A 25,730-nucleotide genomic window follows, 5' to 3' on the forward strand; every position below is an offset into this window, starting at 1 on the left:
CCAATTAAATGTTTTAGGTTCAGACACTGCTGTGATAAAATGATGTTACCTTCTACCCATTCTTCCAATTGCCACAAGTTAACTTTACCAACTAATTTAAGTGAAGAGTCCAGTAAGGATATGGGCCCATAACACAAAGGTTCCATTTTATCACACTTTTAAAAAATAGGCACAATAACCAAACTAAATTATGAGTCTGGTAAAGCTCCATTCCCTACTGCTCTTAACACAGCTTGAACTTCCATCAATGAAATAGTAAATTGATAATTACAGTGATAATTTACCCCCTGACTGCTGGCCTTTTCCTTCCCGGGGTGGAGTCCTTTTTTGACAATATGTGATAGTTGGCGCTTAGGCCTCCATAACGTTTTGTCCTCATAAGGTATCCATTCCTAGTTTGCATCATTTTTTTCCATCCTGGGGATTATAAAGGTACTCCGGGTTTTGGGACTTCCCTGGAGGGGGACCTGGAAAATAGCAAAAATATAGCTACATTTTGAGTTTTGGGGGGGAAATAGGAAAAAACAACTTTTTGCCAGAAGACTTTTTTACTAAGTCACCGTCTTCCCAGCTACCACGAACATGCAGAGCTTAATCAAAAAATCTATTTTTTACCACAGTTTTGGCATTTTTCAAAGAGGTAGCCCATTTTCCCTATTTTTATGCTTTCAACCAGCTTCCAGTTCGTGGTGGAAACCAGTATGACACCCATGGGTGATCCAGAAAAGCTATATATTTTGGAAAAGTAGATAGAATTCCAAATTCAGCAAGGGGTCATATGTGTAGATTCCTCAAGGTTTACCCAAATAAAAGAACTGTTGAAATAAACAAATATCGAAAACGAGTAGGAAAAGACAGCCATTTGTGACAATCTTTTATCTGTAACATTTTGTCACAATGGCTAATTTACAAAAACAATGTGCTATTACGTTCGCTAGACCCTTTTGGTTGCAGGGATATATAGAGTTTTTCGGTTCTCCAAGAACCTATGGTACCCAGAGCCAACAACTGAGCTGCACAGTACATTGATTTTCATTGTGTGCTGATCAGTTCATGTGGTCCAATATGTGGAATGAAAAATGAGTATCAATGAAACCTATGTATTTCCGAAATGGGCACAAGTTATGAAGTTTAGGAGCAGTGGTTATTTGTGCATTTCTGAATTTGTGGAAACCGTACAAGCAGGAGTTAGAGGGTATCTTTCAAAATGTCTTCTTTCTTACACACTGGATAACATTTGGAAGTCAGAAATGCAATGAAATGCAATTGGTTATAACAAATATTCTACTATTCTATGCTCCCACATGTCTTCCGATAAAAATGGTACCACACTTGTGTGGGCAGTCCTTGTGTCTGCAAAAGGAAACGGCCCAAATCGCAACATGGACACATCATATTTTTCCAATTAATTATGTCCCTTTTTTTGCAAAGTGGGTTAAGTTGGCTCCCAGCTCAGCCCGCACCTAGGGAAACCTAACAAACCTGGATGTTTTTAAAAACTAGGCACCCGAGGGTAAACCAGGGTGGGGTGACGACTTGTATGGCTCTCATCTGGTTGCTTTACCCAGAATCCCTTACAAACCTCAAACTTTGATTAAGAAAACAAATGTTCCTAATATTTCTGTGACAGAAAGTTCTAGAACTTGTGGGGAGCCACAAACTTCCTTCCACCCTGCATTCCCCTAAGTCTCCCAATAACAATGGTGCATCACTTGTGTGGGTAGGCCTATTGCCTGCAACAAGAAACGACCCAAAACGCAACAAGGATACAACACATTTTCCTACTCTTTACCCAGAATCCCTTGTGAAACTCAAACTTTGACTAAAACATACATTTTCCTCCGATTTATGTGATGAAAGGTTCTGAAATCTGCGGAGAGCTCAAACTTCCTTCCACCCAGCATTTCCCTAAATTTTCTGACAAAGAATGGTACAGGAGTTGTGTGGGTAGGCCTAATGCCTGCAGCAGGAAACAACCCAAAATGCAACATGGATACATCACATTTTCCCACTCAAAACTAGCCTGTTTTTTGCATAGTGGGTAGCATTGGATTTTGGGCTCTAGCTCAGCCTCACCTAGGGAAACCTAGCTAACTTGCACATTTGTGAAACAAAGCCGCCTCGGGGAGTCCAGGGTGGTGCACCTTGCTTGAATCCCATGAGCATTTCTTACCATCGATGCCGTGCAAACCTCAAACTTGGCTTTGAATCATGCATTTTCCTTGGGGGGAAGAAAGACTGTTGCCTCATTTGCTTTGGTTAGGGGCCTGGTCATGCTGGGCAGCCCCTATACTTTAGTACTTTAGAAAAAAATTCCACGACGTCTAGTGGGCTTTCTGTCCCCCCTCCCGGGCGGCAGATCGGGGGTAAGTACCCGCATCTACCCCCCAGAGAGGGCAGAAAAACCGTTGCCTCATTTACTTGGGTTGGGGGCATGGCCATGCCCATGCTGGGCAGCCCCCACCCCTATTTTGTTTTTAAATCTTTCCCTAATGTCTAGTGGGCTTTCTGTCCCCCTGGGGGGCAGATTGGGGGTAATACTCCACTCTACCCCACAGATGGGGTAGGGGTCAGAAAGACTGTTGGCACAAATGCAAAAAGAACAATTGATGGACAGAATGCAGAACAATGTCATACATTCACCCCAGTACAGAGATCTGGGCCTAAATCCATCTTGTTTTTGCTCGCCATGTTCTGCATTCTGTCCATCAATTGTTCTTTTTGCATTTGTCACCCCGAGTGGGACAGGTATGCCCAGACTTTGGTCCCTTGCTCTCCATGCCACTGGAGTCAAGCTATCCTGGCTGATTAGGGCTGAAAGCCCGAAACCGGTCCTAGGATGCTTGTTTCAGTCCAGGGAGGACCTGGCCTCGCAGTTCAGGCTGGACTGTTCCCATTGGGAGCAGGGTCAAGATTGATTTGCATATGGCTGGGTCCAAATTATAATGACATGGTGAGCACAAAAACGATGTATTTAGGCCCAGATCTCTGTACTGGGGTGAATGTATGACATTGTTCTGCATTTTGTCCATCAATTGTTCTTTTTGCACTCATTTAATTGGGGGCATAGCCATGGTCGGCAGCCCCACCCCTAAATAAAAAAAAATAAAAAGCTATATCCCTGGCATCTAGTGGGCTTTCTGCCCTCCCTTGGGGACAGATTGAGGGTAAATACCCCTGTATGTCCCCCAGAGGGGGCAGGAAGACTGTTGCCCCATTTACTTGGGAGAGATTCTCCCCTTTCCATCAATAACTTTCCCAGGGGAATCTGTGCTTGGGGGCTTAGATATGAACTTGACCACTGATTTATTGAAAGTAAAACAAGCCTGTCGGCTCTTTTTACTTTCGAATTACTGTATTGCCATCAGCACTCTCTGCGCGCCAATTGTTATTGCAGTAAATAAACAAAAAAATACTATCAGGCTTCTCAGGATGCTCTTCCTGAGCAGCCTGATGGAAAAAAAGAATTAAGGACTCCCTCTGGCGCAAAGCATCAGAGGGGCCTTTATAACCCTCCCCAGTGTCTGCTAGTGGCCGACAGACACAGCGGTGGTGAATGCAGCCGTTGGCCAATAGGGTTAAGATAGCCGCAGGTCCCATAGCAATAGAAGCCAAATATCTGAGTTACAATTTTCGATAAGTGATCAGTCCAACCTTCTGTGACACACCTATTGCAATAGCTGCGGTATCCAGGGATCTTAAGGAGGGGGAATTATTTGTACGCTAAACCAAGTTAGAATCTTTGACACCACTTGCTCTCAGCAAATTCTCCCACGCTTCTTTCTGGAGTTCCTTTTTCCTGGCCATACCACTTTTTTAATCTACAATATCTGATCAAAGCTTTATCTCTGGGCTGTGCATGTTGAGCATCCCTTATCTTTGTATGAGCTTTCCTACAGGTGGAATTAAACCAACCTTGAGACAAGCCCCTTTTTGCTGGTTTGTCAGATGTATGCATTCTGTTAGCAGTAGCACAAATGTGTTTGAAGGAAGCCTTTACATCTGAATCCTTGCCACCTTCTTTCAAACCATCCCATATATCAGCTAGAGAACTAGTAACGAAATCAGCTGTAAATTTAACTGGATTTACACCAGCCCACTTAACCTGAATACCTTTACCACTCCCCATTTCCGTATTCCCTACACGCTTTATATTACTATCTAGACTACATCCCAAGGAAACTCCACAGAGATTGGATTGTGATCGTTAAGACCTGTATGTATTACTTCATAATCCGATGTAAAAGGAATTCATTTATCTGAAAATCAATTATGCTTGTTAACCATATTTAAAATGTTGGCACTCACCAGGTTTATTTATATATTAGAAAATACCGCTGTAGTCTGCCCAAACTATTTTTTACTGGGGTGATAGACTTCTGCATAATCTTCTCTGCCCATAGAATAGCACTTTTTAACTTACAGCGCTCTATATATGAAGGAGGGATAGCCCTCCCTGGTGTGAAGAGATGTTGTGAAGCAACACAATTAACTACAATTAGCGAGTGAACCTTTGCACCACTGTCCCATCCCACGTTTTTCAATTGGATATGGAAATGATGGAAGAAAAAGGTAACCTATATGTAAACTCCTAACTCGGCAGGCAGAGCGGAAATGGCACAACTCCTTCTCACCTGAATCCAAAGAACACTATAAAACTAATTTGAGGAAATATAAACATGCCATATTGGAGGCAAAAAAACAATTCTTCTCCAACAAGGTGTTGAACTCAACTAATAAAACCAAAGATATCTTCAACACAGTAAGGGAATTATCTAACCCTGATCGTGTCAGCCCACCAATACCCGCTTCTCAAACTCTGCAATGACTTAAGCAATTTCTTCATTGAAAAAATAGAGAAAATTTAGGAATCCATAGATAGCAAACATCAGGAGATGGAAAATTGTGTTGTAAATACCAACACTGACATCCTGACTACCTTCCCGTGCATAGACCAAAATCTATTCTTGGAGTACCTAAACATAATCAAATCGGGCTCCCCAAATGACAGTTAGACAAGGAGGCTGTTCGTTTTCCTTTCTGGCACCATCGCTCTGGAATCAAATGCCTTTTCATCTTCGCAGCATACCAGAACATGGTAAATTCCTTAAAGAGTTGAAAACCTGGCTCTATGTTAATTAGCCCTGGTCCGTCCACTCGAGCAGTCTGCAAGCGCCATGAGACTCTTGTTGAGTGATATGTGCGCAATATAAATTCTCTTGATTTGATTTGATTCGATTTGAAATGACGTCTGTCCACCTGAAGTACAAAAATCAATTTTCAGGGGCGTGGCTAAGCAGTGAAGTGCGATGGCCGCTGCTTAGCAGAGCTCTGCCGATCCTTCTCTCCCCCGTCTTGTTGCAGGGATTCTGCTCATGCACAGAACTATGCGCAGGAAACCAGGACCTCAGTGAATTGTGGGGTACCAAAAACTCACCTCAGAACCCCTATCTGACCAGCATCAGTGTCCCATTCGTTATCCGTATTATCTCGGAGGTCCCAATGTATAGACAACCCAGAACAAGCGACTTAGTGTACTCTCAGGAATGGTGGGAATCAGAAATACCTGTTCGTTATTATTCTCATATAAGTCCACAACACGAGTAAACAGCGACACGGTAAAGTTTAAAGAGTTTATTTTATAAACCTCGTGTCCTAAGATGCAGTACTTTGGCTAACATAAGCAGGCAAATGATTAAAATCAAAACCATCAGCATTGTTACAATACCATAAAAAATGAAAGGAGAGATCATATTACAAATGACAGTGGAATACAGCCACCTTCCTTTCGCTAGTAAATTAATATTATTATACTAATAAAAGGTCTCTAGGCTTGAATGGGGAACCCCATACCGTAAAGATCTGCCTAGTTGAATCACATCACAGGATCAGGTGTGCTCTGCTCCTGGGAAAGCTCTTCTTCAGAGTGTGTGTTAAAGCATGCAGACTGCAATATTAAAAGCTTTAGACTCTCGGGAATTTGCAGCTGTGTGCGTGTTATGGCTAAATAGTGGGCCGATCAACCTGAACTCGAAAACATGCATTGTCTGGCGACCCAGACTGTTTCTTTACACAATGTTCAGACCAAGGTCGCAGCGCATGTCTAGGGATGTGAACAACAGGCATTTCTCATGTGAAGAAAAAGGCGAGCAAGCAGTTTTCAAATAATAACATGTATCTGCAGTGTCGTGTGCAAAAGCAGCAAAAGTGGCAAGATGGCTTTCTAACATCTAACGTGCTTATGCCAACATAGCAATGTATGTATATAAATCGCAGCCCTCACTACACCCCCCCCTTGATCCGACCACTAACTAATAGGGGTATAATTAAGGAACGCAGAGTTCAAGTTCGATAGAACGGAACTAAGTGCACAAATTGGAAATCCATATAAAGGCAGTGAAGGTTCGAAGAGAAAAAAAAAACATAAATGGGAGAAAAAAAATGTTGATGGAAAAATTAACGGCAATGCTCAGAGCGCAAATGTCAACTAAACAATCAAAAGAAGCAAAGGAACGTTGGACGACGTCCAAGTTAATCCATCAACGTATAAGCACAGTAAGTAGCAACAGCTTCCAAGAGGAAATCATTGGAACGTCCTGCAAAAGTGTCTGCCATCCAGTTTAGTAAGGGGAATGAACACACATGTTCTTTGACTACTGGAGCCTCTAGTACCATCAGAGGACAACCGGCGTGTTCCTCAAGATAACTTCTCGCCAGGAAGTCATATGCAGCCGTACCGATGTCCCAATTCCCTAGGACTCCATGTGCCGCTCCACAGGCAATAATCCTGACACCAGAACAGTCCAACTCATGAGCCACTAAGGGACTCATTAGTCGAACATAATCCAGGGTGGGAGACACCGAGTTTGACAAGCACAAATCCAGAGCCCATTGGAACGGACGGTCTAGGCAATGAAAGACAGGTTGTACGCATGTAAAGTAGGAAAACCGGAAGGACAATCCATAGGCTAAGCTCAAGGTTGCCAGTGGTAATGTTCCATAGTATTCAAGCATCCGGTTACGAAGATGGAGCAGCGGGGACAGGCTGTCGTGTGACACAAACTGTGCACGCCGCATCTATCCGTGGCCCAATCTTACGGTTCTTCTAGGTGAAACTGACCGTTTTTCTTTGACAAGAGACCAACCCCTGCTGAAAGACCAGAAGTCGGTATTGGAGAGGATTTGTCGAGCGACCTAGTGGTGGCGTGGAGGAAGGGGCCTCGCGTGGCGGCCGGCGCAGGGAGCGTGTACAGATCCTGACGTTCCCACGACAGAGGGTTTGGTAGTGGTACAAGTCGGAGGCGGCTCTCGTGCTGTGGCAGAAGCGACATACCGCCGGGAGTCCCGGAGCAGAATGGTGAACATCTGAGGCGTGGGGGAAGATCTGACACCGGGATCTCGATTGCAGAGGAGGTCGGCTCGTAACTGTGACGCTCCCGATGCCCGCCTGGAGAACATAGCGGAGCTGGGAGATCAGCGGACTGAGAGCCGCCCGGGGCTCCCTGGCCCCTCCCTCCTTCTACATCGCTGAGGTGGGCCTGTGCAAACCTCCGTAAACGGGTGAGCGAGACACCGCAGAGGCATCTCGGGGAAACAAAAGCGGCTCAGACCCAGAGTGGAGGCCGGCATCGGGCTGAAAGGCGCCGGAATAGCTGTGAATGGAATAATTGGCATACCGACAGCACATCCAAGCGTGCGCGGTATACGACGGCCACAGGTGACTTTGGGAACCACACTGGTAAGATTCTTCCCGTGGGCTAATACATCCACATAACTTAAGAGTACAGACAAACAGTGCCTACAATATTCTATCTTGCGTGCAGTAGCGCCTTTTGTCCCTGGGCTGCGGCGCTTTCTTGGGGAATAATCCCATAGTCTGCCCTAGCTGAGGCCCTGGTGTTGTCTGGCTCATGGTGACCTGGACTAGTGACGTGCTTGTTCAGGGCTCCCCATTGAAAGCATCAGTCATGATCCATGGTTGCCTGGTTGGCGCTGCCGCCCCATTGGGAATATAAATCATTGTCTCCTTGAAACACATCAGCTCCCCCCTCCCCCCCCCCAAGACTGTGGCAGTTCTACACACTAAGAGACACCGACATTTAGTGTGGGCGGGCCATCAATGCCACCCCTCCCCCGTTCCTGATTCGCAGGGCAGACCTCACGAGACACCTGAGGGAGCCGGGTGGTGAGACGGAGTGCTCTACTTCTTGGGGGAGTGAAATCTCACTGATATCACACCGGAAATGACCCAGTGACACAATGTCTTCTTCAAGGGGCAGCAAACCAGTGCAGCAGAACCGGCTCGACAGGTATACTCTCCCTAAGACCTCGATTCCCGACTCCTCCCCTGGTGGCAAGGGAAACGCACCACAAGCGGAGGCAACATCGGAACCCACACTGAAGGACGTCCTGGTGGCGATTGCGGATATCAAAACCTCCTTAGAACACAAGATGGACACCATCTCGGTGGAAGTTAACCTACTCTGGGCAGATATGAACAAAAACAATGAACGAGTCAAGCAGGTGGAGCAGACGACGGCGAGTCTGGTGGCAGACGCCTCTGAATTGCAACGAGAAGTCAAAGACCTGTAATCCTTCCAGAAATTCTCAGAATCCAAGCTGGATGATTATGAAGGACGCCTGCATCGCAATAACCTCTGGATCTTTGGCGTCCCAGAAAAAGCGGAAGGGCAGTCTACGGATCTTTGTGGAAGATCTTATTCTGAAACACTTCCAGCCCAAGGAACTTGGGAAGTTCTTTGTTATTGAGAGAGCTCACAGAGTTCCCGGGGGTCTGCCTAAGCCAGGGGCCCCCCTCGCCTGATCCTTGCAAGGGTGCTCAACTTCTGGGATCGAAAGGTCATACTCCAGCACGCCAGGGCGGGACCGGCCTTGTAATATGAAAATGCAGACATCACATTTTTCCCGGACTTTACCCAGCTAGTCCAGAGACAGAGACGTTCCTTCCTGGGAATTAAAAAGGCACTGAGAGACAAAGGCTAGAAGTACGCCATGCTGTTCCCAGCCAGGCTTCGTGTCGAAGCAGATGGTAGAGCCTGGTTTTTTGAACATCCAGAATCAGTGGCGGAATGGCTTGAAAATCGTTGACACAGGGAACTTTTGACACAGTGGTGAGACCGGTGGGGGGGGGGGGTGGTGGGATGGGGCGGGTGGCAGTGGTGAATCCTGGAGCGGGACTTAGAGCAGACTTGAGCGGGTCGAGAATAGGTGCTTAAAAGAGACCATGCTAGAAAGTGACATCAGACATTTGGGGTCTTTCTTGGTACATCTTGTTGAGTGGTAACCGGCATGCATATATAGATTGGGAAATTTTTCCTTCTTGTGTTGGGGGGAGGGGGTGGGGGGGGCACCTCGTACCATGTGTAACTACCTTTAGTTGTTTGAAGGGGCGTCAGGCACACTGTAAGTTTATTCATGGGCAGTTCTCAGCCCAGAGTGCAGGGAAGCAGGGAGGGGGGCAGTTGGGAGGGTATGTTTAAGTTGTTTGCAATTGTTTTTCTTGATTGTAAGGTTAAAGTGATAACGCAGGATGAAGACATAGAGCAAGAGTGGGATACACACACGGTCCTAGATGGACACTCAGTGGAATATAGGGGTCAGAGTCCTTAGCTGGAACGTTAACGGGCTTGGTGACAAGATTAAGCATAGTATGGTGCATCAGTATTTCAAACGGCAAGCCCCAGATATTATCCTGTTGCAAGAAACACATTTGATTGGTAACACGTGCCAAGCAATGAATAGAGGGGGATACAAATTGGTGGCACATGCTGGCTTTACAACAAGTTGCAGAGGAGTGGGCATATTGGTCAGGAAATTGTTCCCTTTCACGGCACAGTCTACATGGTCCGACAACAGGGGTAGATATGTGGGAATATCGGGGCAATGGGAGGGTCGTACTATCACGTGCATCTCAGTATATGCTCCTCTGGGCCTTCAGAGTGAGACTTATAAAGATTTAGGTGCAGTGCTGCTGACGCTCCCACCGGGTCTCCTAATTGTAGGGGGAGATTTTAATGCAGTGGTGTCCGGGGAGCTAGATCGCCATCCCCCGCGGTATATCAGGCCGGCGCAGCAGTGGCTCTCCAGCTTTCTTGAGGCAGTGGGGCTCGTTGATGTATGGAGGATAAATAACCCAGACAGAGTACAGTATACCTTCCAATCCAGGGTCCACCAGAGTCTATCCCGTATAGATTATATATTGGTCCCGGCGGCGCAGGCTTTTGATGTCCGTGAGGTTCACCATCTGGGCAGAGGCATCTCAGACCACTCTCCTGTCTGGATGAGACTGATCTTGGGGCAAATGAGTGCAGGGAGAATGGCTCCCATTAATCCTTGGAATTTCCGCGACCCTGATATCCGTAAGAAATTAATTCAGGCCACAGATAATTATTTCCAGGAAAATGAGGGATCGGTAGAATCAGCTCAGACACTATGGGAAGCCTACAAATCCGTTGTCCGTGGGGAAGCCTTATCCCTCATTGCGGATAAGAAAAAAGAGACACAGAGAGACCTGGAGGCGGCGGAAGAGGCAGTGCTTAAGCTGGAGGAAGAGCTGGAGCACACAGTGTCCCCGGAAACAGTACACTTATTGAGCCTAAAACAGGACGAATACAGAAGTGTAGCGACAGATAGGGCCAAGATACAAGGGAGGGAACTGCAGAGTAGAGACTATGAACATGGGGACAAAGCGGGGAAATTGATTGCATGGTTGGATAGGAAGGAGTGGGCTTCACGACTGGTACCTGAACTCACCGATGTAAATGGTGAACCTATCACAGACCCCCAACGTATAGCAGACCGGTTTGCGGAACACTAATCGAGCATTTACAGAACGGAGGGGCAGTACACAGAGGGAGACAATGTCGCCCTGCTGCGAGATATTGTGCTCCAACCCTGGCTGACGAGAACCGTGATTACCTGGAGTCCGCCTTCTTGATTGATGAGGTGGCTCAGGCAATACGAGCGCTTAAGTCAGGTAAAGCTTCCGGTCCTAATGGTATTCCGTTCGAGCTGTACAAGCTGAGACCAGACAAGATAGCTCCCTACCTACATTGAATGCTAATGGATAGTAGAGACAAAGGGGCACTTCCCATAGACCAGAGAACCGCTAATATTGTGGTCATCCATAAAGAGGGCAAACCGAAAACTCTTTGCACATCCAATAGACCAATATCGCTTCTTTATGCCGAGCATAAGATTCTAGCTAAACTGCTGGCAATACAGCTGGTCAAAGTAATTGATACCCTAGTGCATCCCGACCAATCCGGTTTCATGTCCCACCGTAACATCGCCCTAAATTTGCGTCGGCTCCATGGAGTGTTGGGTAGAGTGCCTACTATCTTGGAACCCGCAGTCCTGGTATCCCTGGACACCACCATGGCGTTTGACATGGTTGAGTGGCCGTATCTCTTTGCAGTTTTGAGCAAGTTGGGTTTCGGATCTCATTTCGTGAGCTGAATCCGGCTGTTATTCACAATGCCTATGGCACAAGTCGTAGTGAATAATCGCAAATCAGGAGTATTTGAGCTTGGCTGTGGACCGCGACAAGGGTGTCCACTGTCGCCATTCCTCTTTGCCTTGGCATTGGAGCCGTTGGCGGCATGGATTCGCAGAGATCCAATGATCCGCTGAATCCGTTGGTCCCCGTACTGGGAGGATAGAATATCATTATATGCAGATGATGTGCTGCTGTACTTGACCTCTCTGAAGGTTTATTTGATATGCTTGCTTGACATCCTTGCTATCCTCGAGAGGTACTCTGAATTTACTATAAATTACTCTAAGTCTGTAATATACGTCTTACAAGGCAAATCGCTAACCCTCCCGAAAGACTGCCCGATACAAATTGCCATAGATGGCTATCGGTACCTTGGCATCTTCATTACATTAAATGCCATGTTCCGATTCACACGTAATCTCCTGCCACCTATCCAGAGATTAAAGAGTGATATTAGTCATTGGAAGGCCTTGCCTCTTTCCTTATTAGGTAAAGCCGTTCTTTTTAAAATGATGGCTTTACCACGCTTTCTCTACACCCTTCAGAACGCAATGGACCCAGTCCCCAAATCATATTTTAAAGAGATAGAAACCCTACAAAGAAATCTTTTATGGGACTGGAAGCCTCGGATAGCATTAACGAAACTCACCCTCAACTGGTATGATGGCGGCATTAGTCTTCCTGATATTAAGAAATATTATTGGGCAGCGCACCTGGCTGCGATCAACCAGGGGACATATGGTCGCCCTGATGACCCAGGATATGCCATGGATAGATGGCTCCTCCCGGGTGGAGACTACAGTAGAGCACTCTACTCCAAACCCCGTAGGTACCCCCTTACGGGCCCGACCGCGCACTCAGTTCAAGTTTGGCATGAAGTGACCAAACACCTGGGGTGGGACCGCAGGCTCATATTGGCAACTCCCCTCTGGAATTCCGAAAAGCTGGGGAGCCTCTGGCAAACGAAAGGGTTTGATAGGTGGGATCTTATTGGTATCTCCCAGATTAAGGACCTCTAGGACAAGGGCGTTATTCTCTCTTTTGCCGCTCTCCAACAGCGATGCAAACTGGCAGGCACTGAGTACTATAGATATTTGCAGATCCGGCACGCACTCCAGACTCACCTCGCTAGTAGATCCTCCCCTCCTGACGTATCCCCTCTTGAAGATTGGATATTATACGGCCATCTTCCCGAGAGGGCTATTTCACTGATCTACAAAAAACTGATAAATAATATGGCAGACCCGCTCCAGTCCCTTAAGGACAAATGGGTTAAAGATGGCATTGAATTAGATGAATAAGACTGGCAAACAGCGGTCTCCTCCCCGAGGGAAGTGGCAATCCCAGCAAGCTGCGGTTGGTGCAGCTAAAAATTCTACACAGAATATACATTACCGGGACAGAGTTGGTACGGATGGGTAGAGGGGATACTGGAGAGTGCCGACATGGTTGTGGGGAGATGGGTACTTTCATCCTCATAAAATGGGAATGCACATATATACAATCGTACTGGCGAGCCATACACCAAACACTCCGGGAAGTGCTCACAGTCGACTTACAGCCTGAAGCCCGCAGATGCCTTCTAAACATCTGGGACCTGACGGACCTCACCCTTCAACCTAAGCAATGGGTGAGCCTTGCACTGGTGGTGGCTAAAAGAAACATAGCACAACATTGGGGAGCTCACCAACTGCCAAGGCTTTGCAAATGGAAGGAGGATCTAGACTGGGGCATGTTCCGGGAAAAGTCAGTGTATGTGTCCAGAGGGTGTCCCAGGAAGTGGGGTAAACTATGGGGGTCATGGAAGTTGTATAGAGGGAATATTTTTATCCCACCAGCAACATTAACCGATGATGAGACTCTAGAAAGCCCCTAATTGACATATATTGTACGATTGTGTTTGATTTACTGTAGCCCACATCGGAGATTTGGAAGATGTCTACTCTCTTCCTCATGTCACAAATGGTATGTACCGCCGATTGTTCATAATAAAAAGAATTTTCAAAAGAAATCAATTTTCAAAGCATTCCCTAAGATCACCCTCTCTCTTTTGAATCTATCCTTAACTCAAGGGACAGTCCCACAAGCTTAAAAAGAAGCAGTAATTATTCCACTTCAGAAAAAACAGGGAGTTGATCACCAGAGGCTGGACAATTATAGGCCAATATCTCTCCTCCCCTTTTCGGCTAAGGTGAGGGAGACACACATAGCAAATACTCTCAGCTCCTTTATTGAAAAAACAAGCTTCCTAGGCCCACATCAGGCCGGTTTCCGCGCAGCCCACTCCACGGAGTCCATTATTCTGTCTGTAATGGATGACCTAAAGGGGAAGGCAGATGTAGACAGCACTCAAGCACTGATTCTCCTGGACCTGTCTGCAGCCTTTGACACCCTCAACCACAACATCTTGGTGGACCGTCTGGCTGCAGCAGGTCTCAGCGGCACGGCCCTGAAATGGTTTCAATCATTTCTTGCGGATAGAAAACAGTCAGTTTGGCTCTCTCCGTACAAATTGGGCACAGTAAATCTGAAGTGTGGAGTGCCACAGGGCTCATCCCTATCCCCATATCTTTTCAATATATATATCCGTCCTCTTATCGTTGCGTTACGACAGATGGGAGTGCAAATCTACAACTATGCTGACGATATGTCCCAGGAATTTCTTAAAAAATCCATGCTGTTCATCATTAATTGGATGAACAAAAATCAACAAACTAAATGCCGAAAAAACAGAAATCATCATCCCCACCAATAAACTCCAGCATTGGACCTTCGCCCACTGGCTCTCCGAATTAGGCCCGCCTCCAGCATTAAAAAACTCGATAAAAAGCCTAGACATACACATTGATTCAGACCTAAACATGAACACGCAGATTGGAGCAGTTACCTCTGCTTGCTTCCTCCAACTGCGGAAACTGAGGAAATTCAGAAGATTCTTCAGTAGAGAGGCATGTAGCCAAATTGTCATCTCTTTGATTGTGTCAAGAAATGATTATGCTAACTCTATATACCTAGGTCTTCAGCGTAATCAGATACATCGTCTACAGCTAATACAAAATCAGGCAGCCAGAATTATATTCCAACAAGGCAGACGATGTCACATAAAGCCGCTGCTAAGAGTTGCACTGGCTTCCAGTGGAGCAATGCTCCAAGTTTAAAGCCGGCTGTATTCTTTTTAAATCCTTGCATGGGACTGGCCCTAAGTACATTTCATCAAAAATTCATAAGTACATCCCCCACCGTACTTTAAGATCTATGCACATGAACTACTTAGAGGTCCCAGTTTGTAGACACAAAAGAACAGGAGGCTCACACTTCTCAATATTAGGACTCAAACTCTGGAACGCCCTTCCGCCCCCATTGAGACTTGAGTCAGACCTCTTTCATTTTAGATAGATGTTGAAGACCTGGCTCTACACCCACGCCTACAGTTAGACCAGGACCATCCTTACCAGTAACTCTTTCTGGAAAGTAACTCCTCCAGCGCCAAGAAACCGTTGGTGAACAAGCGCTTTAAAAGTTCCTATTAACATAACATAACATGTCCTATGTGGGGGGAAATTGAGACAGGATGCTCCCCCAGTCACAAAACTGCCAGTGGAACTATGGCATGAGGTACATAAAGTGATGGGTTGGAAAGGTAGACTGAGGCCAGGGACCCACTGTGGTTGGGCACATAGCTCCAGGATGTTGTAACACTTAAATGTCTTCGACAATGGGATCTAATAGGAATAAGTATGTTGGTGGATGTTTGAACGGCAATGGAATGATGCCGTTCTCACACTTCCAAACAGAATATTCGATGCACCCTATCAAGTATTTAAATACCTCCAGTTACGGAACACATTGACAGTGCGGAGCGTGACTTTAGATGAAACTATGGAGTCCTCTCCATTAGAATATAGGTTATTAGATGACCCCCTAGAAAAGAAAGTGATATTGCTAACATGCCAGACTCTCATGAGAAATACTCAGACTTATATACATTAAGAAATAAATGGCAGACTGAGAGATGGAAGATGAAGAGTGGATAGAGGCGTTACAGTTCCTCAAGCATGTAGCGATTAAAGCCCGTTGTAAACTAATACAACTAAAGATCCCATATAGAGTCTACTATACCAGAGCACACTTACAATCGGGAACATTTTTGATCCCTCCTTTTTACGACAATGTGGGCAATTGGGGACCTTCACTCTTTGGGACTGCCCCGTTTTGAAAGTTTTTTGGGAGGAGGTAATTCATAGTTGTTAGTGGGGGCCACTGGAGTTGGGATTGAGAGGACTGCACTACGGGCCTTATTTGGAATATGGACAAATTCTGATGTCACTTTACACTAAAGAAAACTGATTAATATAGGGTTCCTTTTGGCCAAAATGGAGATAGCTTGCAGATGAGGAGCAGTTTGGACTCCAAAGGTAGAAGATTGGAAAAGGAAAATTGATCTGAGTTACATACAGGAAAAGTAAATATATCAAGGAAGAGGATGTCCCAAGAAGTTTTACAAAGTATGGAAAGGATTGACTTGCGATGTATGAACAATTGAAGTATCGGCGACTGAGGAGCGGGGGGTGAGGGAAGGGTTAGTGTTGATTAGTGATTTCTGTATGTTCTATGAATAAATAATCCACAGAAGAAAGTAAATCTGGGATAGTAGGGTAGGATCGATTGACCTAACTTAGAGTGAGGGTCTTGCAAAGTCTTAGGAGCAATCAGGGCTTCCACTTGAACTCAAAATTAAGTTGACCCTAGTCCATGTTATCCACATTGCCAGACACCTGCTTGGAGAGGACGAGGCAGGAATGACAATTAAAATCGCCTGCTAATATTGCATAATAAACTTTGTTACTTTGTAATATGTATTTTTCCAGATCCTGCTGCATGCTCTTCACAACTTCAACTTGCTCGGCACCTGTACAATTATTATAATAATTGATTCTAAAAATATCAAGACCTGACTTCACCATTAAAGTAAGCATTTGGTAATGCCAGGAATATAATTTAGCCCATAATAGGTCAACTTCTCAGAGGACAGAGATCAGAGTGGCTAATCCGCCTTTAGTTCTGCCCGAAAGGAAGCAAATGGCTGCGGTACAAAGCAATTTAAAGTTTTCCACATGGAAACAACTTGGAGCTCATATTTCCTGCATACAACTGATAAAACTCAGAAGATGGGTATGACAATCTTGATTTGCCAATTTACTTGACACACCTGTAGCATTCCAAGTGTCAAGTTTAATTTTCCCCATGCTCCCCTCCCCGCCATCTGCTAGCAGTACAAAGAATATATACACCTTCAGTTTTCCCTTGAATTTTCCCAGGGCACATAACTTTTATCCATGCATGCCCTAGGAGAGAGGGGAAAGACCGTATATCAATCCAGTTCAACTGAGAATGGCTTTGCTAGAGGAACATGAAACCTCCTATCTATTTGACCCCCAATTCTCCTTCCATCCGACTGCTCCTTTGGGACACCTAAAGTAATTCTTGCGCGTTTCCTCCACAAGTTAGTTTAATACGGAACCAACAAAAGATGGATGGCAAAAATGTATAATTGCACTTTTCCACACATTGTTTTTCTGTGCTCCCAATCCATGATACCTGTCTAACCATGATGATCTCATTAGATAGTCTGTTTCTCCCAGTTCACTTGAGGCTAGCTCATTTGTTAACCAATTAATGTTTTAGTTTTTGAGGAAGCTATCTTTGCAACTGCTGTGCCAAAGAGCTGGGGCATCTTTTAAAAACAACACATATGGCGTGGCAGCCAGAAATAGCTGCAGAAAATCTGTCTTCCGATCCGAATTAATGGGATTGTGCACAGGGGCAGATGGTATAGACTCTGCATTGAGGACTTTGGTTCTTCTGAATCGGTAGTAATTAAAATAGCAGAGTCTTGGTGGTTTACTGGGTGCCCTTTAACCAATATTAAAAGTTCTCCCCACTCGGTTAGATATTGTACCGTGGTAAGGCATGGAGCAGCCACAGTACCTAATACACTCCTGACTGAGTTCCAGTCAAGCACTGATTATAGCAGTTTTGCTTGCCCTTATCGTTTTCATTATTTTTATGAAGCGCTGTACTTTGAAGCTCTGTAACGTAGTTTGTAAGATTAGCAACCACTGATTCTACTGCCTTTAGCCTGCCCAATACATATGCAAACAGACTTTTTTTTTTAATTAATTCTTTCAGCGAACTAAAACAATTGTCCCAGATAGACATTGTTTCATTAATCTGCCCTTTATTACTTATAGCATCACGCACTGGCACACTACTATTGCCTAATTACTCATTATTTGATCTTGTGGGTCAATCTGCACTAGGCTGCTTTACTGAATCGCAACTCTTCATATGATGCACCGATTTATAGATATGAAAAGTGCAGGGAACAGGATCCTCTGTGCCACACAAAGGGGAGTTAGCCACATAAGATCCACACTGGAGCTGGGAATGTTAAACTTTACCAAGGGCATAGCATAGTGAAAGCACTGTTGAGTCAGAGGGAAACTACTAAAGTGGGTGGGAACTTATAATAGATACCTTCATGGGTCAAGATTCACAGGTGGTGCAGTGTGGAGCTTTCACTGTGAGCGGCCTCGACTTCTTTCACTTCCCTGAAAGTGGCTGAGTTAATGCTGTGAAAAATACTACAAGTAAAAGATACAGGTACAGCAGCTGTCACCCTGTAACATAGTGGAGTAGAATATCACAAACAAAGGAACCAAAACACTAATACTGCAGAAGAGCCAAGCTGAAATAAAACATTAACACTCTGGGCCGAGTGAACTCAAAGGCAAGAGAGCATTCTAAAATTTAGAATCCGCACATTAACTCAGTTGATCTGATATGCCCAGATCCTTCAGTAATGGGCAGCCAAACCATCTTTGCACAAAGGACAAGCAGCGCAGAGAGCTAGAATCAAATGGTAGTATGCTTATGTGGAAAATGTGCCTTATCTATAGCCTTGCTACCTAATTGTTCAGTAATATGACGCCTAAATGCAGATTGACGCAGGCCTCTCACTGAGCCCGGTGTCAGTAAACAAACTAAGCAAAGGACCCAGTTGATATCGACCAGCATCAGTATGTAAATATATCTAGATCTATGTCAGATGGAACGACACGTAGGGCTTGGCAGTGGAGTATATGGGCCCAGCACCAATAACCCTAACCAAAGACGAGCAAAATCCTCTGTAAATCCAAATAGTGGGTGTTGTGGCTTATGATCACCTTATGCATATGACAATGAGAGACCTTCTGACCCCTCTCCAACTACATGTGGAGCACAACCTCCAGCTTGTTTTTTTTTAATTATTTTATTTTGCTTAAATGAGGATCTACAAACAATAACACAAACCAATACAAATATACATAACATAAATTATACATCATAATGCAGCAGATTTTCAGGAGATACTGCAATATTCAGAACTCAAAATCAAACATAAAAACTAATTTCAAATGAATCCTAACAAAATTAAATAAGGATTATTTATGATCACAGTGATTATTAGATATCATATACAGTATCCCATATATGAGGCCGCTGCACTCCATCCCAGTCAGAGGCTGACAATAGAAGGCTTGTCTGCATTGTCCTGTGTGTATGGTCAGTTGGGGCGACCTGCTCTAATTCTGCGCTTCAAGAACTCCAGAAGTTTTTCAGCCGGCTTCTAGGGGGGAGCAGTTCACTGTATGTTTCAGTTTATGTATTACAGAATATCATGTCTCTAGACCACTGGGGAAGGGTGGGTGAGGGACCACGTGACCAATGCATCGTTACAATTCGTTTTGCTACCAAAAGCCCCATATCGACCAGACATCCGAGGTTCTTTCTCAATTGGTTGGCATAGCCCAGTAAGGCTATTAGCGGTTCAGGAGTTGTCGTTTCTTTTGTAATATCACTTAATTTAGCAAAGACTTGTGACCAGAAATTAGCGACAGGGAGACAAAGTCAAGCCAAATGTATAAAGTCTGCCGCACTTGTCCCGCACCTATCGCAGTTATTTGTATCACGTAATCCAAATCTATGTAGCCTGACGGGTGTGTGGTATATTCTGTTGAGGAATTTCAATTGTATGAGGCGGTGCCTGCCGTTGAGGGAAATAAGTTTAGTCGATTCGCAACAATATCGCCACATGTCCTCTATATTAAGCTCCAAGTCGACCTGCCATTGTAATCTAGCTTTAACATAGTTATTGTGTCGTAATTCCTGAGTCTTCTTATAAATATGTGAAATTAATCTAGTTGGGGAGTCGGTGCGAAGTATGGTAGAGAAGGGAAGTACCTCTGGAAGTTCTAGCAGGTCATCCCCTAGTAGAGCACGTAATGCGCTTCTAGCTCTAAAGTAGTGGAAGAACGTTTAGGGGGTAGCCGATGAGTCGTTCGGCACCAGGTCACTCCAATCCTTCCCCTGCCCGTCACAGAAAAAGAAGCCGATAGGATCTATGCCTAGCGTATCATATGCAGTGCTTCCACCATTTCAGGTGAGGTGAGAACTGGGAGCCATGTGCACCAGGGAATGGGGATGAAGGTGGAATAGAGTATTGAGAGTGCTTGGCGGTTGAGAAGGTTTTGCCAAGCATGCGTAGTCTCATTGATCGAGTCTAAAATCCAGGTACTGCGGCGCACAGCCGGAAACCATGCTGTTGCCAAGTGGGCTGGGGACGTCGCAATACGCTCTATATGGAGGTGAGGGGGAGAGGTCTCCTGGTGCAGCTAATAGTGGGCGTGAGAAGCCTGGTCGGCCCGATAGTAAAGCTCTAGATCTGGGGCACCCAGCCCTCCCATTGTGTATGGGAGAGTAAGAAGTTCCCAGCAGGCGCGAGGTTGTTTATCAGCCCAGGCCAGTTTTATTAGCAACGTTTTAAGTTGTTTGAAGAAATGTGCCGGGAGATCCATTGGAATGTTGACAAACAGAAAGAGGAACCTGGGAAGGACCACCATTTTCATAATGGAGATCCTGCCCAGTAGTGAAAGGGGAAGGCAAATCCATCCATTGAGATCATCCTCTAGTTTCGCAATGGCTTTGCCATAGTTCTCCCTAAACACCAACTTGGAACTAGTATGTATCTGGATTCCTAGGTACCGAACTGGGTCCGTGGACCACTTCAGTGGAAAGTCTAGGTCCTCTGGGAGTGTCGCAGGGGTAAGAGGGAATATAAGGGATTTCGCCCAATTTTCAGTCCTGAGAATTCTCCAAATTTCACCACTTCCCGTAGTACTGTGGACAAATTCTGGACTGGATCGCGGATGTATAGAAGTGTATCGTCCGCTTTGGATAAAATTATAAGGTTTGTACCCTGGGAAACAAATTCCTCTGTGATTGTGGTATTCTCTCAGTGAACAGGCCATAGGCTCTGCGACTGGGGCGTAGAGAAGCAGAGAAAGCGGACAACCCTGGCGGGTGTCCCTAGACATCTGCAGAGGTGCGGTGACCGCGTTACCCACTCGTACTCGGGCCGCAGGGGCTGTGTAGAGGGTGGAAACCAGTTGCATAGAAAGGGGTCCCAGACCCATACGCTCCAGAATGAGGAACTTGAACCTCCACTCTACCCAGTCAAATGCTTTCTCAGCATCTAAAAAGATCGCTGCTACTTTAGTGTCCTGCTTAGTGTGCTGTATTGCTCCGAACACAGTTCAGAGGTTATGCGTGAGTGTGCGGGTTGGGACAAACCCAGCCTGTTCAGGCCCAACCAGGGAAGGCAGAAGGGGAGCTAGGCGGTTTGCAACTATTTTGGCGAAGATTTTCGTGTCAACGTTCAGTGGAGAGAGTGGTCGGTAAGAGGAGCGATCGTGGGGGTGTTTCTCAGGTTTCAGGATAACGACCAGGAGAGCCTCCCGCATCGTGGGGGGCATGGACCCCCCTTCCGCCATCTCCTCAAATAGTGTTATTAAGTGATGGGTAAGTTCGTTTTTGAATTCCTTGTAGAACCCCACTGTTAGCCCATCCAGCCCTGGAGCGCTTCCGGTGTGCATTGTGGTCAGGGATTCGTGGATCTCCCATGCCTCTAGTGGTCTCATCGTATATGCTCTATGCTCATCTAATAGCCAAGGTAGTTTTACACAGCCTCCAGCTTATTATCTTGTTTGTCAGAAGAACAATCCTTGAACGGGCTCGTTCCTAAGCAGTTACGTGGTTTTATTCAGCCCGTTGGCTTGTTCTCTTCCTGGAAACTTGTACTTTGGCCAGAGGGGCTCCTTTGGAAACACAGTCGCTTTCTTCCCTGGTAACTGCCCCTTCTAAGTTGCTGCAAAGTTTCTTTGATGCCGATTTGAAAGAGATATTCTTCCCCTAGAGGGTCCTCGTTCCTTTTTTGCCAGTTGGCAAATCCTCATTGTTCTGCAGTGTGGTCAGCTACGTGATAGTGGTACTTCTGTTTGGGTAATGTGTAAGTGAAAGCTGCTCCTCCATTGATTGCTAGATGTTTTTTCATATCCCGTATTCACTATTTCATTTGATAATGTGGTACTAAAAAGCTTCATTTTAATTGAAAAGCTCAAATAAGAAATATCCAAAAATGTTCTCGCCTTTAGTGCCCATCTCTAAAGAAGAATGCAGCTTTAGTATCCCCTTTTTCCCCCCACCCTGGAATTACTGTTATCAATTACTGTTATCAGGGGTCACAGTAATTCCAGACATGGGCAAATAACGGGGATTACAAATTGTTAGGGAATAATGGGGGGGGGGTCAGCATTTCTTCACTGATTACTGCATGTTTCTCATCCCCTGTCCTCCCCCCCCCTCCCCCCCATCCCCCCCCCCCCCCCCCCCCTTCACCCCCCATAATCCACACCAGTATTTCACATAGAGATTTAGGTTACTTTTAGCAGTCCTAACCTGTGTGAAATCCGAATACTCAGGATTATGATGGGTTCTGTAACTCGCATTTCTGGACCCTTTGAAATTAATGGGCCACTCATTATTGAGGCCTAAGTAGTAAGATACTGTGTTTTTTAAAGTAAAGTAGTGCAAGTGAACTTGGCTCCAAAAAAATGTACTGTTTGTGCCAAATTGTAAATTTGGCATAATGTTGGAAACATCTTGGAACTATGTAGCATGTTTAAGAAAACCCTAAAATCTAATGTAAAACTATAGGTTGATTAAAAAAAAGTGTATGCTTCCAATGTATAACTTTTGTGATGTGGATGGGCCAACATGGAGACCAATGTCTTAAAGACAAGTAGGGCTTCGAGAGTAAATCACCTGTGTGTCTTTTGGCCCAGCTGGCTTTCATGAGGCATGTGCTAACTATCAAAAGTCTGCCTATTTCCTCATAGGCGAATCTGCCATAAGGACGTTTGGTATAATGTTTTTAACAGCGCATGTCTGAGCATTATGGAATCTCTTCTTCTAGACTGCACCCCGGTGCTAAACCAAATCTGCTATACCCATGAAAATTAAGGAATATGGCAAAACCACCAGTCTTTGCTGCTCAGTTGTTTGCACTAAAAGAAAATGGTCTATGAACTGAGTGAAAATTTGATCTTATATCCCTTATCTTTCTTATTTTTCCAGATTCTATGCGGCCCATTTATGAGTTGGTGTTCAAACTAGATTCTGAGGAGGGGGTAACAATGAATCCTACAAGTCAACATGTTTCAGGAGGGTTTTCTGACATTGATCCAGTGAGTACAATTTTAAAGATTTATTTTGTGGCTGTGGGACTAAAGCAAATGTAGATGGTACACAGGGCACCATTTTTGTACTCTACCTTTTATTAAACATGCCTGTACAGCAAAGAAAATTAATTAACTAAAATAAAAATGGAACTTTATGGTCAAATTAGACTTTTTGGTAGGAGAACTAGAGGCCAGAATGTTGAAAGTGTACTGCTTTCAGCTTTTGATAACCACAAGGTGAGTATGTCTCATGGATGTGGATACAGTAAAAATATTTAGGTACTTAAAAAATATGATATATGACCATAATGAAGCAAAATCTTATTTGTGTCTTCTAGCCCCAAGGCCTGATTGATATTACCCAGGTAGAGCTGTGTTTTTGTTTGTTTGGGTGCATTTAATATGGAGACTGCTATTGCTTTCATCACGATATCCTCAAGTGCTAGAACACAGTGCCACGCATCCACGGTGTAGAGTTGCCCCCGGCTCCTGGTGCTGAAAGGCCTGGAGGCCTCAGTCACATGTCTTTGCCTTGAGCGTCTGTTTGGAGGGGGGCCACCTAGTACTTCGCTTGAAGGCCCCCCCGTAGGAAATCGGGTTAGTGCTTGAGGGGGGTGGAACCTTACTCCAGCATAAACCACAATTCCTGTCAGGGTGAATTTACAAGCAAACCCAAAATTAAAATCTGCTTAACCTCTAGATAGCTTAGCACAAAAGCATTCAGGCTTAACATGGAGGCAATGTGTAAAGTATTTATGCGCCCCTTCAAACAGTAATAAAGTAAAAAACACAACTCAAGAAAAATTCCACACCAATTAAGGATAGAAAGTTAGAGAAATGTAATAAATTAGAGACCAAACGACCAAAATTCAATTGATAGAATGGGAGATATGCAGTCTTAAAGATTTAGGTGACAATAGTGCCTAAAAGCACAAAGCGCCAACTGTGGTTATCTGATCGCACCGGACCAGGACAAAGTCACAAGTTCAGGCCGGATAAAGGGATCAAGTTAAGCTTACTGAACAAAGTACCTTAAATCCAGGTTGCAGAGTTTTGCGACATCCTGCATAGAGGGCACAGTTCTGATGGGCTGTTGGGTCCTGCATCAGGCATGCATCCTGCACTGCCGGTTCTGATGCAGAGAGGTGAGGCTATGTGTTGCGCTGCATTGATTCATCTTGGGCCACAGCGGGGCTGGCAGAGCACCTTCTGGCCCATTTCCACAGGTCCAGGGTTAGGATAGTTCCCCTTAGGGCAAGACTTGCAGAAGACCGAGTCCAGATGATGGGCTAAAGTGGCAGGACCCTTTTCTGGCAGGTGGCCAGCTAACTAGCTCTCGGAGTCACTCTGGTGGTCCTGGTTACAAGATGCAAGTCCAGTCCTCAATCAGGCAGCAGTCCCTCTAGCGGCAGAGCTGCACATCAGTCCTTCTGAATCTTTCACTGGTCCAGAGGTGTACTGAAGAGTTGGGTCTGAAAGTCCAGTATTTATACTTGGTGCCAGCTTTGAAGTAGGAGAAGGTTCTGGAGGTTTCCACCCCTAGAGGTGTGTAGAATTCCCTGCCTCCATGCCTTGGCAGTGTCAAACCCTTTGTCTCAAGGTCTGGAAGCAATACACAAAAACCAACTGCCAGCTACACCTAGTTATGCGACCCAGGATACAGGCCGCAGAACAAGAACATTCCAACTCTCTAAATGTGGAATTTTCTGAATTGACTTAAAATAAGACGCTACCAATAACGATGGTGCTAAATTATAATTCTTTAGACACCAAACTCAATATTCTTAACTGCACCCATTGAAAGTTAGCACTTATCTAAATGTAATATGGTAACCCACTGTTATCCTTTGGGAGGGGTAGACCTTGCAGTAGTGAAATACAACTATGAGGGTTTTTCACTACCAGGACATGTAAAACTTAAAGGTGCATGTCCAACTTTTTAAATACACTACACCCTGCCCTATGGGCTGTTTAGGGCCTACGCCAGGGGTAACATATATGTATTGAGAAAGACTTCGGCCTAAGACCAACAGAAACAAGATCAGCAAAAAAATGGAGGAGTTAGGCAAAATGCTTGAGGGAAGACCACCCAAAGGCTGACGGGTCTAAGACTTCCTCATTTTCATTATGTTTCTGGGAAGATGCTAGATCCAGAAATCTGGCTAACAGCCTTCAAATAGTTAGCTGTCAAGCTTACAACTTTACTTCTAAGTGTGATGTAGGGCCATCCATGGACCATCCTGCTGAACCATAACACCTTGATTTAGCTGTATCAAAGCATCTCTGTTTAAAGCAGTTTGATCAGGTGCAGATTATTTTGTGTTGCAAGGTGCATATAAGACCGTGATCAAGGAGACCAAAAGAACTTTGAGGATCCTTATTGCACTATTAATAAAAACTGGTGTTGCCGTAATAGACAGTACAGACCGTACTTCATTTTGAAAGCAAATTACAGCAGCAAGGAGTTTTACACTATTTAGTTGCATATTTCAGGTCAAGTCAGTTTTGATCAGTTTGGTACTGTTCACAAGGGCAGAGTTGCATGATTCAAGTACAACCCTCTTTAAAGGACCCTATGACTGTTCTGCCCATTT

At 45.1% G+C, this 25,730-nt stretch overlaps 1 protein-coding gene across 1 annotated transcript in view; it reads left to right on the top strand.

Annotated features, from left to right (window-relative positions):
• HSD17B4 (hydroxysteroid 17-beta dehydrogenase 4) overlaps window positions 1-25,730 on the top strand; it is a 974,808-nt gene that overhangs the window by 450,328 nt on the left and 498,750 nt on the right. The window contains exon 12 of the mRNA XM_085632660.1: window positions 23,033-23,142. Within this exon, the coding sequence (XP_085488786.1) occupies window positions 23,033-23,142 (110 nt within the window). The remainder of the gene's footprint in view (window positions 1-23,032; window positions 23,143-25,730) is intronic.

Source organism: Triturus cristatus, chromosome 2_1, assembly GCF_964204655.1.
Source record: "Triturus cristatus chromosome 2_1, aTriCri1.1, whole genome shotgun sequence".
In the NCBI taxonomy this organism is placed as follows: Eukaryota; Metazoa; Chordata; class Amphibia; order Caudata; family Salamandridae; genus Triturus; species Triturus cristatus.